Consider the following 18,944-nt stretch of genomic DNA (forward strand, 5'->3'; position numbering starts at 1 on the left):
AAGGTGCTGGGGGGTACTCACTGCTCAACCCCTGGCTCTGCCACAGGCCCTGTCCCCCCTCCACCCCTTCCCTCCCCTGAGCCTGCCGTGTCCTTGTTCGCACCGCCCCCCCCCGCCTCCTGCAGGCCACAAAACAGCTGATCGGGAGGTACAGGGAGGGAGGGAGAGGGAAGTGCTGATCAACGGAGCTGCCAGTGGGCAGGAGGCACTGGGAGCCAGGGGGGTTGGCTGATGTGGGGCTGCTGATGCATTACTGTGGCTCCTTGGCAATGTACATTGGTAAATTCTGGCTCCTTCTCAGGCTCAGGTTGGCCACCCCCGGCCTAGACAGACGGTTACACAAAAGAAACACAATCTCTATCAGAAAAGCCTGTTTTGTTTTGTTTTTCAATTTGTAGTTAAAATGACCTGCTCCTGATTGAAGATTCAACACTGGGCTCATGTGTCAAGTATCACTTTCCAATGGGGAGTGCATACCACCTGCCAGTCCCACCAGTGGAGAGAACTGGAGCACCTCTTGTTCAAGAGCCTTCTTCCGACAAATGAATCTGTACGCAGGGAAGAGCTTATATCATGAGCAGGCACGGATCAAATGTAGATAGAGTATTTTAGGACCAAGCCTCAGCAAAATAGGTATTTTTACTCGCAAGGTGGGCTAGAGTTCAGAAAGTTGAAGTTTTCAGAATTAAAGCAAATCCACATTTTGCATAATAATTCTCTCCCTTCCTGGGTAAAAGCCTCTATCAGAAAAATTCACAGCCCCAGCTTCTCATAGTTTTGGATTTTTTACTTTGGCAACAAACATTACTGCAATACCTGGAGGTAGAGTCTCCACGCTTTGTGCTTTGTCTTCCCCATTGTTACTGCGAGGGTCTTTCTTTTTTAGTGCATCAATGTCATTTGGGTCCTCCTGAAAAGCAAACAAAAAAACTTAAAACCATTTCTTAAATTGGTATGATTAATTTATATTAATTTTCTGTATTTTCAAAAGGGATGACTAGTCACTTTTACTCTTTGACACTAACATGGCCTTTAGACCCTTTTAAGGGTATAAAAACCTCAAGAGATTTGTTTTAGGCACCAAGGGAGAGAATAGCAAATTCCCCAATTTTTCCAAAAACAGGAAAATAAAACGGGGTTCTAGACACTGGATCAAACATTTAACATATGTGGCAACTACTTAGTGGAAGAAATATCTTGCTCTCAAATAGAAAGTTTATTAGGAAATGTGAACCTAAATGTAATCTGTGATACTGAAGTTTGTTTCTACAAAGAATCGTGATGGCAAAGTGTGACTAAAACAAAAGCTAAATAGTGAATGTCCAGCAGTTTTCACATTCAGAGCACTATTACTTGAATATTTATAATAAAAGCTAAATACTACATAGCTAAGTTATTAATTTTCATCATATTCTGGGAAGTGGCTTTCCGATACAAAAACTTTTGAAAGGGCCATAGCAAGTTGCCCTTTACAGGCACCCATTTTGGCAGAACCCATGCTGATAGCAGATTTTCAAATAATAGTTCCACTGGATTTCTGACTATAGTAATAGTGAAAAATGCTAACATTTAGTGAAAAAGCAACTATCAGTCTTTTTGAATTTCAGTAAAGATATTGATAAATACAGGATGAAAGTTCACTAACAGCCCCATTTTTCTTCCTGCTTCATCACACAGAGAACTCATAATCATGTGTTCATGTTACCATACAAACAACTGATATCAATTCAGAATTAGGATACATCACAGAATCAAGTTGGAAGAGAAAGTGGGATAACAGAAAGCATTTATTTTAAAAGACTATATTTGGTAATTAGGTATATTACGACAGTGAGGTTTTACTATGAAGTGTCTATGGAAAAGCCTTTATTCTACACATCTGCACTCTACTTATTCAGTCAGCTGCTCCTATTAGCCCTGCAGAGTCAACACAATTAAGGAAGATTCTATTCCTTCTCCTGCATTACAGTTATTTGCTAAGTCTCAATTACAGAGTCAGTTTCCCCTGTGAAAACCCACTAAGGGCAGGATTTGCCCTGCAGAATCTTTAATATTGATGGTGGCATGTGAGAAGGAATGAACCAAGCTTGACACGCAGAGTCAAAGCGAGCAAGCAAGGGCAGCTGAAACACTTGTTAACAGAATATATTTGATCTGAACGATGTTGGAAGGCAGACATTGACATTAGCTATAAAATAGTAAAAATTTGTAAGGGAACTCAAGGGCAGGTGTAGTTGGTGAAACTATTTGTCACTCAATACTGTCTAGATCTCAATTTTGTGTCCCTATAAAGGAGAAATATCCTATCCTTTCATGAAAATTCAGAGTACACATCTGTCAAACATTTCTAAAGTTCCCACTCACTGTAGTTTACCAGTGCCAAATTCAAAATGAAGTACTTTGTGTGCAAAGTTTACATGCATTGCTGCTTAAGCATAAGTATATTTTTAGAAGGCTTTTTGATGCTGTTTTTTAAACAGCCACTACCCATGCAAATACTGAAAAAAGCTGCAAGTCCGAACTGAGATTTTATAGATTCAGAACAGACTGGAGTAAATAATGCTTATCAGAAATTTGATTATTCAGAATTCCTTGGCCATTTACAAGAGTCACATACTTTGTGGTAAGCTATATTCTACAGCAAGAGGCTTGTTTTTACAGCACTATGGTGCAGCAGACTGGAAAATCTTGTCCAGCTTCATTCAAGTTCAGTGTGCCACAAACATTTGTACTGACAACGTACAACCGCATCAAAGAAACTGTAACAGAAAAGCTGGGTAGGAGATATTTGTAGGTTTCAGCATCCAAAAAGGCATGGCAGACAGTTGGAGGCTGTGAGATAAACGTGTTAGCTCCATATACCTGATAAAGATCAGCAGTGACATAATGAAGTTGATATTTAAATGGTCATCTTTAGGTTTTAGAATTTAAATCTCAGATGAATGATACAGTTCAATACTTTTCAAGTAGTTTGCTGGCTCAGGGAAACCTCACACTTTTGTTCAGATCAGGTAGGTTTTCTTTACAGCCATGAGAGCTAGGAAGTTTTAGTTTCTATAGTACAACTCTGCAGTAAGGAGTGGATTCTGCAGTACATTCCATGGCATCACAAAAATACATGGGTCCTACTTTCACATAGGTAGCTTTATTATATAATCTTAAATTCTTAAATCTTAAAGAGGTAACTAGTTATAACAGAAAAACCCATTAGTCTGCCTTGTACAAGGGACACCCAAAAACACTCAATCTCAGATACACACTTGGCACTGTGAGCCTGAATAGAGAACATTTACCCTGACAACTTTAATCTCAAAATGGTTTACAAAGTATATACAGGAATTACTTCACCGAACTTCATGGGTAGAATGTGACAGGTGTGAAAACAGTGCATGAGAGATTAGCACAGGAAGTGAATACTTAATCCAACTGAAATTATAGGAGAATTATGGATGGGCAGAATATTAGTTATCCAAAGCACATAACTGGTCTGTGCAGTTCAGGAATATTTATTCCCGGAAATCAGATACGTAGTTCTGAAACAATGATTCATTATTGCTGATAAGTAAAACATCAGAAAGCCCTTGCCTCATAGTCAATACCCTTGGCTTCCTCCTGCACTCATGTGTGGTTTCCCTTAAAGGCTAGCCTCCTCTGCCCCTGGCTTCTCACTCATGTTTGGAAGCACCTCTTCCATCAATTTCCTTCTTTCAGCTGTCCTGAAATTAACAGATGGGCAGAGCTAAATTCTGTTTGTGAAGTATGTAATCTGATAACTGTATGTCTGCACAATTAGAAGTTATTAACAGTGTATCCACCTTCCTGGAATGGTTTATTTTCTTACTTTTAAAGACATCATTTCCCCCCTTTTTAAACATTATGTTCCTTAGCAAACATAACTCTACCAAGTTTTGCCTAGAAATCAGCTTTAAATTAACTTTTTTTGTGATTCTGATTTAGGTTAAGTTGGCGATCACTTTGCTTTCCCTGGCAAAGCAAACTCCTTGGTATCAAGCCTCCCTTCAAAACAAAGGCCGATTACCTGGACTTGATTACTAATACACCATAATATTACTACAGTTGCCAACAACTCTAAAATTTGTAAAACTATCACAAGAGCAGTGACTAGGAGAACCATGTCCAAAGGTGAAGAATGTTTTTACAAAATATAAGTGTAGGTACCAAGTCCCACATGTTGAAGCCTAGAGCAAAATGTTAGAGAGCTATAACAACTTAGATTAATTGACAAGGACATTCTTCCCCTTCAGTATCTATAGCCATACATATTTATGTCAGACTCTTTCAGTGGAATAGCATTCAGTGGTAAGCGCAAGATACTGCAGGTATAGCTATGCTTGCCATAGGAGAGTATTTTAACAGATTACTATTCGTATTCATACTCATTGCTAAGGTAAAGAGTTATATCGATTTAATGGTGCAGAAAATAGCAGGCTGGGTGTGCAAATCATTCATGCCTTCCTTCTGGCATTTGGTGACATTTAAGGAAACTAAAGTGAAAGGCCAGTTCTTATTTACAAGCTCACATCAGACATGCTGGTCAGTCAATGCATGCAGGATTTTTAAGTGCAGGTTAGCAACTGGCTCAGTGGATGTCAATAATAAAAGAAGTAGGGAGACCTGGTCTCAGTGAGGTAGAAGGTCTGAATTTTCAGTGGCCATTTCCTGCCCAGCTGATTGGTGGGGAGAAGGAACACCTATTGGTCTGTACTATTAGCAGGCTACAGAAATAAGCTACCTCCCAAAATATCTGGAACACAGCTGTTTACACACAAATGAAAATCCATGATTCTATTACCTCTCCAACCCTGAAAAGAAAAACTGAGACACGAACTAAGACATATTTCCTGCAACAAGTCGTTTGTCTTTTACAAACAGTGGTCAAAGCACTCATTTATTCTCAAATTATTTGACTGTCTATGCAAACAGATATGCATAGGCACATATTTCTATGGCAAGTGCAGGCTCAGCAACAGAAGCTATTTATATTGAGGTATCAGATACACTGGACTTGGAAAAATCTAATAAGCTAATCATAAATCTGTTTGATTCACAAGAACCTGGAGTTATCCGATACTACCGTGAGTGTGCCAAGACAGCTTCAGTAGGAAAAATACAATTCCACACGTTTCAGAGTAACAGCCGTGTTAGTCTGTATTCGCAAAAAGAAAAGGAGTACTTGTGGCACCTTAGAGACTAACCAATTTGAGCATAAGCTTTCGTGAGCTTATGCTCAAATAAACTGGTTAGTCTCTAAGGTGCCACAAGTACTCCTTTTCTTTTTGCGAATTCCACACATCTCCACAGGAAAAAAAAAAAAGAGGGTCAAGGACATAGTGACTATGAGCACTAATGCTTGCAAACTGTTAGTAGCATGGTAACAGTGTAACAAAAGAAAAGTCTGTCTAGCTACTTTTCAGACTTTAGAGCGGCTTCTATATTTATTAGTAACTGCAGAGAATGGCTCTTTTATAAGCACTGAATAGGAAACCTATAGCTCTTATTCTACATGTGCTGTATGTTCTAAATCCCCCTGTAAAGAATTGCTTAACAAGAGGCATTCCAAATACATACAAAAGCAGGTGACAAATAAGATACCCAGAAATAGAACCCAAGGACTGTTTAGCCAAAAGCCCTATTCCACAGGTCCAAGTTACATCATTTGTTTCTCACCGTATATATATTCCTATATATATTTTCCTACCAGAAGTTAGAATATAGAAAGTCTTTCTATATGATTTTCTATAAACAAAGGTTTTCAATGTGATAGCTACAGACATGATTACAGTGGTGCTTGTGATTAGACACCCATAGGAGTTCAGAAACAGCAATCCCAGAATCAGAAGACTGGATAAAATACTTTGCATTGGGACAGCTCCTTCAACAGCAACCATAACACTCCTCCGTCTACTAATATTTCAGAATTATAACTTTGTCATAAATCACAACAGGATGCACGTCTGTAACAAGGTGTTAGAAATAAAACGTAAAACATCCACTGACTTTGACACCACGGGTATGTCTACACTGCAATTAGATACCCACAGCTAGCCTGTGCCAGCAAGCTTGGACCATGGGGCTGTTTAATTGTAGTGTAGACATTTGGGCTTGGCCAGCAGCCCAAGCTCCAAGACCTTCTCACTTTGCAGAGTCTTAAAGCCTGAACCTGAATGTCTACGCTGCAATTAAAACAGTCCCTTACCTGAGCCCTGAGAGCACGAGACAGCAGACACAAGCCAGCTGCAGGTTTTTAACTGAAATGTAGACATACTCTATGACTGAATGGTATTATAAAAATTTAAAGTCCCTAAACACAGCCACCACTCTTTGAATACAAAATATTAAAATTATCCAAAGCAAACGCATGTTCTAGCTATGGGTTGTCACAATAAAAATTAAGAAATCGTTGACAAATTAAGTTTTAGCAGGAAGTCACTTAAGACTTACTAAACAGACAAAACAATATGAATTTTAGTGTCTGGATATCTGCATTTTTTTAAATTTATATGTATTTCAGACTTTGTGTAGGCAGTGACCTATTACAGGCATCCCTAAATTTTAGAGGACAGGGCACAAGCCAAGTTACAAATCAAGTACTGAGCAAGTGCCATATAATCTCAGTTAAAGGGGTCAGCAATCTATTTCCAATGGCTGCTTAGACACTCAGGGTATGTCTACACTACGAAATTAGGTCGAATTTATGGAAGTCGATTTTTTAGAAAGCGATTTTATACAGTCAATTGTGCGTGTCCCCACACTAGTGCACTAAGCGCATTAAGTCGGAGTGCGTCCACAGTACCAAGGCTAGAGTCGACTTTTGGAGCATTGCACTGTGGGTAGCTATCCCACAGTTCATGCAGTCTCTGCCATCCACTGGAATTCTGGGTTATGCTCCCAATGCCTGATTGGGCAAAAACATAGTCATGGGTGGTTTTGGGTACATGTCATCAGTCGCCCCTCCCTCCGTGAAAGCAACGGCAGACAACCATTTCGCGCCTTTTTTCCATGCGGGCGCCATACTGCTTTCAGCAGCGGTGCAGTAGGTCTGCAAACCATCAGCATCATCCACAGCTTCTGCTGCAACTCTACTCTCCTGATGCTATGAATCCACCTCGCAGGTCCTCGAAATGACCATCGTCATCCATTGCTTCCGCTGGCACTCCCAGTGGTCTCCCAGGGCCACTTCCGCTGCAACTCTGCTCGGCTGTTCTTGGTCTCGCCATACCACAGCAAGTGTGCAGCCAGCTCAGCTGTTGTGTCCTAATAGCAGACGGTGCGGTAGGTCTGCAAAACTGGTCATCCAACCACCGCTTCCCCTGCAACTCTGCTCTCCTGCAGATGCCATACCACAGCAAGCATGGAACCCGCTCAGATCACTGCGGCAGTTATGAGCATTGTAAACACCTCGCGCATTATCATGCAGTATATACAGAACCAGAACCTGCAAAAGCAGGCGACGAGGCGATGGCAGTGCAGTGACAAGAGTGATGAGGACATGGACACAGACTTCTCTCAAAGCACAGGCCCCGGCAATTTGGCCATCCTGGTGGCAATGGGGCAGGCTCATGCCATGGAACACAGATTCTGGGCCAGTGAACAACCACAGACTGGTGGGACCGCACAGTGTTGCGGATCTGGGATGATTCCCAATGGCTGCAAAAAACTTTCACGTGCGTAAGTGCACTTTCATGGAACTTTTGTGACTTGCTTTCCCCTGCCCTGAAGCACAAGAATCCCAAGATGAGAGCAGACCTCACTGTTCACAATCGAGTGGTGATAGCCCTCTGGAAGCTTGCAACGCCAGACAGCTACCCGTCAGTTGGTAACCAATTTGGAGTGGGCAAATCTACTGTGGGGGCTGCTGTGATCCAAGTAGCCAATGCAATCACTGAGCTGCTGCTATAAAAGGTAGTGACTCTGGGAAATGTGCAGGTCATACTGAATGGCTTTGCTGCAATGGGATTCCCTAACTGTGGTGGGGCGACAGACGGAACACATATCCTTATATTGGGACCAGACCACCAAGGCAGCCAGTACATAAACCGCAAGGGGTACTTTTCAGTGGTGCTGCAAGCACTGGTGGATCACAAGGGACGTTTCACCAACACCAAAGGTACATGACGCTCGCATCTTCAGGAACTCTGGTCTGTATGAACAGCTGCAACAAGGGACTTACTTCCCAGACCAGAAAATAACCGTTGGGGATGTTGAAATGCCTATAGTTATTCTTGGGGACACAGTCTGCCTCTTAATACCATGGCTCATGAAGCCATACACAGGCACCCTGGACAGTAGTCAGGAGCTCTTCAACTATAGGCTGAGCAAGTGCAGAATGGTGGTAGAATGTGCATTTGGATGTTTAAAAGCGCATTGGCGCAGTTTACTGACTCAGACCTCAGCGAAACCAATATTTCCATTGTTATTACTGCTTGCTGTGTGCTCCACAATATCTGTGAGAGTAAGGGGGAGACGTTTATGGAGAGGTGGGAAGTTGAGGCAAATCGCCTGGCCACTGATTACGCGCAGCCAGACACCAGGGCGGTTAGAAGAGCACAGCAGGGCACGCTGCGCATCAGAGAAGCTTTGAAAATCAGTTTCATGACTGGCCAGGCTACAGTGTGACAGTTCTGTTTGTTTCTCCTTAATGAAAACTCACCCCCTTAGTTCACTCTAATTCCCTGTAAGCCAACCGCCCTGCCCTCCCCTCCCCCCTTCGATCACCGCTTGCAGAGGCAATAAAGTCATTGTTGTTTCAAATTCATGCATTCTTTATTTATTTGTCACATAAATAGATGGATAACTGCCAAGGTAGCCTGGGAGGGGTGGGGGAGGAGGGAAGGACAAGGCCACACTGCACTTCAAAACTTATTGAATGCCAGCCTTCTGTTGCTTGGGCAGTCCTCTGGGGTGGAGTGGTTGGGTGCCTGGAGGGCCCCCTGCCACCCGCGTTCTTGGGCGTCTGGGTGAGGAGGCTATGGAACTTGGGGAGGAGAGTGGTTGGTTACACAGGAGCTGCAGTGGTGGTCTGTGCCTTTCCTGCACCTCAACCATACGCCAGAGCATATCAGTTTGATCCTCCAGTAGCCTCAGCATTGCATCCTGCCTCCTCTCATCATGCTGCCACCACCTTTCCTCTTGATCCTGCCACCTCTCCTGTTTCCCCCGCCACCTGTCCTCGCTTTCATTTTGTGCTTTCCCAAACTCTGCCATTGTCTGCCTCCACGCATTCTGCTGGGCTCTTTCACTTTGGGTGGACCACATGAGCTCAGAAAACATTTCATCGCGAGTGCTTTTTTTTTTTTGCCTTCTTATCTACGCTAGCCTCTGGGACGAATTGAAACATTTGCAGCTGCGGGATGAAAAAAAGGGGGAGTAAAACTGAAAGAGACACATTGGCCATTTAAAAGGAGGGGCTGATGTTTTCGGGTTAACATGCAGCACAAACCCAACTATCCCCCCCACCAATTCTCTGGGATGTTCGCTTCACCCCTCCCCCCCACTGCGTGGCTAACAGCAGGGATGATTTCTTTTCAGCCACAGGCAAACAGCCCAGCAGGAACAGCCACCTCTGAATGTCCTCTTAATAAAATTCCCCTATTTCAACCAGGTGACCTTGAATGATATCACTCTCCTGAGGATAACACAGAGATAAAGAACGGATGTTGCTTGAAAGCCAGCAAACACCGGGACCACACGCTGCCATGCTGTCTTATGCAATGATTCCAGACTATGTGCTACTGGCCTGATGTGGTAATGTGTCCTACCATGGAGGACGCAATAACGCTGCCCTCCCCAAAAATCTTTTGCAAAGGCTCTGGGAGTACCTCCAGGACAGCTTCATTGAGATGTCCCTGAAGGATTTCTGCTCCATTCCCAGACATGTTAACAGACTTTTCCAGTAGCTGTACTGACCGTGAATGCATCCCAAGTCTTCAGGGCAAATCAATAATTAAAAACATACTTGCTCTTAAACTGTGTATTATATTTACAAAGGTACACTCACGAGAGGTGCCTTCTCTCCCTTCAAGGGCTGGGAGCCCGGGTTAGGAGGGTGCTGTCTCCAGGGTGATTCACAGTTCCTGGCTGTCGGGGAGAACAGTTTCTCCGCTTGCCTGGTGCGCACTATCATCTTCCTCATCCCCAAAATCCTCATCCCTGTTGTGTGAGACTCCCTTGCAGGAGTCCACGTACAGGTGTGGGGTTGTTGTAGGGGCACCCCCTAGAATTGTATGCAGCCCATCATAGAAGCGGCATGTCTGGGTCTCTGACCCCGAGCGGGCGTTTGCCTCTTGGGTTTTTTGGTAGGCTTGCCTGAGCTCCTTAAAGTTTCACACGGCACTGCTGAGGGTCCCTGTGATAGCCTCTGTCCTTCATGCCCTTGGAGATTTTTTTCAAATATTTTGGCATTTCATCTTTTCGAACGGAGTTCTGATAGCACGGATTCGTCTCCCCATACAGCAATCAGATCCAGTACCTCCCGTTCGGTCCATGCTGGAGCTCTTTTGAGATTCTGGGACTCCATGGTCACCTCTGCTGATGAGATCTGCATGGTCACCTGTGCTGATCAGCTTGCCACGCTCGCCAAACAGGAAATGAAATTCAAAAGTTCGCGGGGCTTTTCCTATCTACGTGGATGCCAGTGCATCTGAGTTGAGTGCTGTCCAGAGCAGTCACAATGGAGCACTGTGGGATAGCTCCCGGAGGCCAATACCGTGGAATTGCATCCACACTAACCCAAATTCGACTGGGCAATGTCGATTTCAGAGCTAATCCCCTCGTCGGGGAGGAGTACAGAAATTGATTTTAAGAGCCCATTAAGTCGAAAAAAATGGCTTTGTTGTGTGGACGGGTGCAGGGTTAAATTGATCTAATGCTGCTAAATTCCACCTAACCTCTTAGTGTAGTGTACCCTGACCAGGGCTCAGGGTATGTCTATACTGCACTCAAAAGGTGTGATTGCACCTGTGTTGGCACACCCACACGAGCTTTAATATAAAAATAGCAGTGAAGCCATGGAGGTGCAGGCTTCAGTACAGGCAATACGTGCCTGCCCAGAACCCTGAGTACATTAAATGTCAAAAAGCTCCATTAACAGAGAGTTAAGATGGCATTGAGGTATCTTGTACCCTGCTATTCCAGAACACTGAGTTGAGCAAAACTTAAACTTGTGAAGACCAGGAAATACAGAGTTACAGTACACACCCATGAAACCTTAACTCTGCCCCTGCCCCCATCCCCTAGAAATCCCCACCCCTCACCCCCAAATGCCAATAGCCACTGGGAATTATCTGCATGAACTCCAGCTCCATTCACTGTGTTAGGCGTAGCTGCATTGAATGGTGAAGGAATAAGTTGGAGCTGCTTGGAAGAGCTGTGATTATGATATAAGATGATCTGGGTCATTGTGGCCCTCTGCGGGAGATGTGAGCCGCCTCTTCCCTGACCCCTCTGTGGGTGATCAAAGGGAAGAAGTGCATGTGCATCTTGGGAGATCCAATATGCCTCATTTCAGTGCTGTACTGTGCAGGCTGTGTCACTACCAGGGCACAGGAGTCTTCCTGCCATGGGGATTGTCAGCAGCTAGGTGCGAGAGGAGTGTGGTCTATGCATTTAATAAAGGGTAAATGAAAGCACAGTGCTTGATGGCATTGTGTGCATAAAGACAAGCGTTGTAAAAGAGGATGAAGGAGTGGGAAAATTTAGTGGATGTGGTGTTCTTTCAGCGGAGTGGTATAGTGTATGAGTGTAGGGCAGGTGTAGGTAGTTCTTATTCACTGCAGGGCAAAGAAGTGCAAGTATGTGTTATGGGCTTATACGAGCAGTGCTCAAAAAGAGGGCAGAGTTAAGGGTGTGCAGGCATGTACCTGAACTCTGTGTCCTGGTTTTCTCTGGGCATGCCTCTCAAGTGAGACACTTATGCCAGGGCACCAAATTTCAAGGCAAGCTAAGTAACTGTGTAGATGTTAGAGCACTTAGAAAAATCAAGTTTAAACAGAATGTTGGTTTTAACCTAAACTACATCAGACATGGCATTCTGTTATAATAGTCATGTTCCTAGCCCTCACCAGGGTACACACTGCTGCATCTTCACTGCTATTTTCAGCTGCACTAGCCAGATTAAAGCTGGCATCGGTGTGCCTACACGAGCTGCAATCACACGTCCAACTGCAGTGCAGACATATCCTGTGACAATCAATTCACTGCCCTTTTCCAAGGCACAGACTTAAAAACTGGATTAACCCAGTAGCAGTTCAGGTGTCGTGTAGTCTCATCTCTACCAGATACTGGCAGAGCAGAAAAATGGTTCTGTCCGACCTTTGTGAATAGGATCTGACTATAAACATATCAATATCACTGATGCTCACAGCACCTCATTCTCCCTGTGGCTTCACTTACAAATTGAAGGGAGTTGAAAAGATTGAACCCAGTGGAACACCATGAGTAAGAGCACTTGGCAAAGAAGTGCAATTGCTCATCATAATTCATCATGCTTCATTTTATAACAATGTTCAGCTCGTTTAAATATTTCAGTTGTGTCTCCTCGCTAGTTCTCTCAAGAAGATTTCTCACAGATAATGCTCTCCCATTCTATTTATCTGTTACCTATTGGTTACTCTAACCCTATCCTTCAAGTGTATTAACGAACTCCATAAACATTCTACTTACTTAGGTATATTTAACATTTTATACACCACTAAACCTGTACAACAGCTACATGAGTCTGAGCCTTGCCCATTCCCTCAATGTTAGTATCTGCAAATTTAATTACATAAATATTTTTTTGAAAATATTGGTCCCAACAAAGACAGCTCTGTACAGCTTCCCTGAATACCCATACCTTTAATGTTCTCTGCTCATTACATAACTATTCTTTAATTTATTACCTGCCCCAGAGTTTATATAATCATGTTAACTTTGTTGAAAGTTTTTATTGGCTCCTCTCTCGACAACTCAAGACAGCAGTTATTTCATATAAATAATCCAGTTTTTCAGGCAAGTCAGCATGGATTTGTGAAAGGTAAATCATGTCATTACACATAGTAGTTTCAAATATCCTTTAACTAGTCATAAATATCTACCTAACGCAGGATAAAGATGTCAGAGTTGCAGATCCACTGATCCTTCCAAAACCTTTATAAATATTGGGATTGTACTGTTCTCTCTGAACTGATAATTCTGCAGTATCAAAAGGCTTCCTACAAATTAGTTAAAGGATTGACTAGATGATCCTTTAAACACCTTTGAATGCAATAACTCAGCACTTGCTTCTAGAGGTAGATGGGAGTAGGAAGTTGCAAAAGAAAATTCCTTTTATATATAGTGATCAGGGAAAGCTGGAAAGGGTTTTTTTTTTAAATTATTACCTATGTCAGGAATAATCAAATCTTTGGTTTTCTGGTCCTCCAGAAAATATGAGACTGTGTTCTCTCAGACCTTATTTGAAAGGAAGAGGGTTCGTGAATGTTTATTAAAGATCCTTCTTCCCACTTATTCAAACACAAGTAGAGGTTTAAAAAAAAAAATTACTAGAAACGCCTTCCCCTCAGTCGCTTGGGTACTTGCAGCATTACTATCCAACTGTCCATAGACTGTTACAGGGAAACAGAATAGGCAATAGCTGAACTACAATATAAAAAACTAGGAGCAAAAATGAAGAGGCCGGGGGGGGCTGGGGCGGGGGGGAGAGAAGAGGGGGAGTGGTTGCAAAAACCCCTGCAACTTTTATACATCTTAGAATAAAGGAGATCTCATGACAGGGAAGCAGATGGGAAGTACATTCACTCCAACCCAGCTTTACTTTCACAATATTAAGAGAATAAAAGAGTTCTTATAACTAGGGCTGTCAATTAATCGCAGTTAACTCACGTGATTAACTCAAAAAAAAGTAATCACAATTTTAAAAATGCATCGCGATTAATCGCCGTTTAGTTGCAGTGTTTAATAAATTTCAATTGGTATTCTATTGTTTAATATTTTAGATGTTTTTCTACATTTTTAAATATATTGATTTCAATTACACCACAGTATATAAAGTTGACGGTGCTCACTTAATATTTTTTATGACAAATATTTGCACTGTAAAATGATAAACAAAAGAAATAGTATTTTTCGATTCACCAAATACAAGTACTGTAGTGCATTCTCTTTATTGTGAAAGTGCAACGTACAAAAACAAAACAATGTAAAACTTTAGAGCCTACAAGTCCACTCAGTCCTACTTGTTGTTCAGCCACACTAAAAGACACAAGTTTGTTTACATTTACAGGAGATAAAGCTGCCCACTTCTTATTTACAATGTCACCAGAAATTAACAGGCATTCACATAGCACTTTTGTAGCTGGTATTTCAAGGTATTTACTTGCCAGCTATGCTAAACATTCATATGCCCCTTCATGTTTCAGCCACCAGTCCAGAGGACATGCTTCTCTGCTGATGATGCTCGTTAAAAAAAAATGCGTTAATTAAATTAGTGACTGAACTCCTTGGGGGAGAATTGTATGTCTCCTGCTCTGCTTTACCTGCATTCTGCCATATATTTCGTGTTATAGCAGTCTCAGATGATGATCCACGCACATGTTGCTCGTTTTAAGAACACTTTCACTGCAGATCTGACAAATTGCAAAGAAGGTACCAATGTGAGATTTCTAAAGATAGCTACAGCACTCAAACCAAGGTTTAAGAATCTGAAATGCCTTCCAAAATCTGAGAGGGTCAAGGTATGGAGCATGCTTCCAAACGCCTTAAAAGAGGAACACACTGATGCAGAAACTACAGAACTTGAACCACCAAAAAAGAAAATCAACCTTCTGCAGGTGAGTTAACTTCTGGTTTCAGATCCTTAAGAATCCCAGCCACTTAAGGACAACAGTAGGGCACTTCCCTTTCCTTCATGAATGATAAGCTGTAAACAAAAGCATACTACGTAAGTCCCTGCGTTGGTAAAATTATTTTATGACACCTTTCAATAGATAGCCTTATAACAAAATCTGCTTTTTATTGAATCTAAATGGCTGTTTCTGCCTCCAACCACTGCCCTTGTATTTTCCTCCATACTTCTGCATTCCAACTTTTTATAGACAAATCCCACCAAATATCCAAGTCTGATCCTAACTGTTCCAGGAGTTCCGAAGAGAAAGACCACCCCCAAACAGAATGAATGTACTATGCCAGTGGAAACTTCTCTATAGGAAGTCTCTTTAAAAATCTTACGAGAAGGCAAACTTTTCCATCTAAGGTTTCATGAGCCTATCTTGAAGCTAAAGATGATCTTTCAAGACTTTTCAAGTGGGGTGGCCATGAATGAACACACAAACTGGTTTTGAGTGCTAAAAGAATCAAGCTCTCTATACAGTGCTCTGCCAAGCACAAGGTAATGTATAATGATCACCTACATTAATTTGCCTCCCCTGAAGATTTAGGATTTGTCTACACTACAGGTTGTCACTATAATTTATGTCACTCAAGGGTGTCAATAGGCCACCCCACGAGTGACGTCAGTTACACTGACCTAAGCTTCAGTGTGTATAGCACTGTGTCAGCTACCGCCTCAAGGGGAAGTGGTTTTATTATGTCGATAGGGCAGAAGCATCTTCACGAGACACATTATAGCGCTTCTACTGTAGACTAGCCCTTAGAGATTTCTACACTCATTTCAAAATCCAGTAATAAGAGCAAAATTAAATGGTTTCAAACATGCAAAAGCTTTTTTTCCCCATCCCACCCTCTGGACACTCCCTTTTCTCTCATTAGCCTTTGATTAGGGGCCTCCAAAGGTTTTGATAAGGGGTAGTGCCAGCAATATGTTGTCCAAAATTTTTCTAAAGATGTACAGCCAGAGTACAATGGGATTACCTTGACCTGGTTAGGTGATCTTATTCAGAGAAATATGGGAATGAACTAGTGAGAGAGAGACTTTTCTGGAGCATTTTAAAATGCCATCTTTAATAAAAAAGCCTCACCCTGAAGAGGCTAAACCAGTTTAAAACAGCTTCAAAACTGGTACGATCTACATCGGTCAGAGTGAAGAGAGATGCCTATTACATCAAGGTCACTCAATAGATAAGCAGGACAAGGAGTTCCTCACTACTCCATATGCAGTTTTCCCATTAGATGACTAGAGGGAGAAACGTGCTGAATTTGTATTTAACTCATTTTTGTTATTTTATTTTCATTGAGTCAATAAGCTAGGTTGGTGAGCTATTCAGATGTGGACAAGCAATCTGTTTTTAGGTTTGGCCAATCAATTCATCTTATTACCAATAATCCCTATAGTCAGCAATTGTTGTTTCATTGTATGACCTGTTTTTTAATCATTGAAAGTAAAGTTAAATTCCTAAGGGTATAGAAATTCTGATATTACACTTGGGTATGGCAACTGATTTTTACAGTACAAGTTTAAATTTAGATTTGTTTGTAAAGGATAAAGTTTCTTTAGTTTATGGTGCAAACATTTCAGCTTTGAAACACTATGAAACATTATGAAACACTCTAGATCATTAAGCTAATATTTGCTTCTGTGATGTAATGGCTGGTATGTGATTAAATGTGTTTTCATAGAATGGGAAAGATATTCAAATTCCTGTCAAAAGGAAGAAAAATTCTAGACATGATAAAAAGGTAAAAGGCACACATAGGTTTACTGAAGGAATGCTACCTTCAGTATTCAGAAATGTGCCAGAAGCGGGTGGCTTAGGTCTTTGCATCGTCTTTAAAACATAAAAAGCAATGAGGTACATATCTTGATGGAGAAAGTGCTGTGTCTTGTTGAAAATATTGTTTTGCACCAAGATACCAGTTAGCACCAAATGTGAACCCTTATCCAATTCTCCTAGGATTTCTACCCAAGCCACCAATTGTTTCATGCAGCCACTGAACAGCACTGAATTGTACTGCTCTCTACCAATACAAACTAAAGTGTATATGAATCTATAGCTTAAAGTGAGATGCACAGCCTCTCACCTTTCTTGCTGTGCACTCTGTTCATAGCAATATGGTTTTCAACTGAGGGTAACACACAAAAGTAACAGTAACTCATGTTTGGTGTTTTCTGGTCCTCCACTTCTGAGAAAAGTGTAAATCAATAATTTATACCTGGAATACCACTGAGTCACCCACATATCTGAGCGATTATAAACAGGTAGACAGGTATACATAAATATACTAGCCATGCATAGCTGAAGTTTATCCAGACTGCTTTAAAAGGCGCGCTAAACATTGATTTTTTTTTAAAAGGTCATTTTGTAACATTAAGCAAATATCCCTATTCTGCATAAATGCTTGTTATTCACCTTTGGAAGGGAGACACTCCATAACAGATTATGAAAACATGCAAGATGAAGATTTTGGAGGTATCATAGCTTGCTGCCCATAGAGGGCCTGGGAGAGCATTAATTGGATTTCATTTTTTATTCTGACACTGCAAGAAGCTAGCTAGCTGTCCACTGAAGTATCTCCTGACAAACATTAAATAAAACTAAAGGGAAAACAGATTACAAATGATTGAGCCAACTAACTGAAATCCCAATACTATAATAGATCTAATAGCCAACACAGTAAACTGGAACTGAAACTTTTAGCTCCAAACTCTAACTTCGATTGGACTTTAATCTCATTCTAAAACAAGGTGGGGAACCTTTCCCATGAATGCTGAGGCCTGGCAAAAAGAGGATGAGAGCCAAAGTCTGCTCAAGCAGTGGCCTATTCATCTGCATTCCCTTCACAGAGGAGAGGTCACCAACTGTGAACTGTTCAGAGAACTCTAAAACAAACCCTGCACAGAGAGCACACAATAGAAACAGACCTAAGAGGGGGAAAAAAACAAAATTAAGGACTGATCCAAGCATGACGGATAAACCAGGTGCAGTGTAAAAAGAGCCTTTGTACTATAATCAAACCCACCAACAAGGGAAAGTCTTGAAACTTAACTTGGACAATTACAACAGGAGAAACAGCTCAGAGTTTGATTTCAGTCATCCAGGTTGCCTAACTGAAAGTTGTTCATAAATCACAAGAAGTGAAAGCTTCTCAATGAAAAATTTAAACTTAAACCAGTCAGGCAGTATTTACCATCCATTTCTAAAAATCACTTTGCCAACATATGCCAAACTTAGCTATTCAGCAGCCCAATGGAAACTAAACATAAACTCTAATCTTGTTGGGAAATGGAAGCCAACTGGTGTTTTTGAAGTCATGAACAGCATGTAAAAGACTGCAAGACAATGGAAAGTTAACTCCAGTTATTTAGCATTTCTACAAGAGTCAGTATTATAGTAGCATACTCCATTGCTTCAATCTCTGTAGAGAGCTCTCTGCCATTCCTAACAAGGGAGCAAATTTTTTAAATTTACATGTTAGAAGTCATTCCAAAATAGCAAATATGAAAAACAGCAGACCAGGAAAGATCCCCTTTCACATGAAAGTATATTTCCTTAGGGATCCCTTCTGTCTTGGGGCAGGAAAAGACAGGAGGAAAGGATCAAGCATGTGGACCACCACATTTTGTGGTAAAATCAGGGTGGATTACTTAAATCAGTAATTTAAATCACCAAGGGGAAAGCCTTAATTTAAATTGATTTTCATCAACTTCTTCATTTGTATTTCAAAAAGAAAAGGAGTACTTGTGGCACCTTAGAGACTAACAAATTTATTTGAGCATAAGCTTTCGTGAGCTACTCACGAAAGCTTATGCTCAAATAAATTTGTTAGTCTGTATCCACAAAAAGAAAAGGAGTACTTGTGGCACCTTAGAGACTAATAGCTGCTACTCTGAAATTTGTACTTCAGTTATTTTCTAAAGAAAGGGGCATTCTGATTGGTCGATATAACCATTAAAACATGTTGATTTACAACTAGAGACTTCACATTAGATTTGCTTTTTGCACTGCCTAGGAGGATGCCCTATAACTATATACATTATTTAAGCAATTACA

General features: G+C 41.4%; 1 protein-coding gene across 3 annotated transcripts in view; it reads right to left on the reverse strand.

Moving 5' to 3' along the window:
- GALNT2 (polypeptide N-acetylgalactosaminyltransferase 2) overlaps positions 1-18,944 on the reverse strand; it is a 153,495-nt gene that overhangs the window by 77,080 nt on the left and 57,471 nt on the right. For all 3 annotated transcript variants that reach the window (XR_005224791.2, XM_037895223.2, XM_037895224.2), the window contains one exon: positions 817-910. Coding sequence is in view for 2 of the 3 variants with exons in the window: in XM_037895223.2 (XP_037751151.1) it covers positions 817-910 (94 nt within the window). In the remaining variant the exon portion in view is untranslated. The remainder of the gene's footprint in view (positions 1-816; positions 911-18,944) is intronic.

The sequence above is a fragment of the Chelonia mydas genome, chromosome 3 (genome assembly GCF_015237465.2).
Source record: "Chelonia mydas isolate rCheMyd1 chromosome 3, rCheMyd1.pri.v2, whole genome shotgun sequence".
NCBI classification, from domain to species: Eukaryota; Metazoa; Chordata; order Testudines; family Cheloniidae; genus Chelonia; species Chelonia mydas.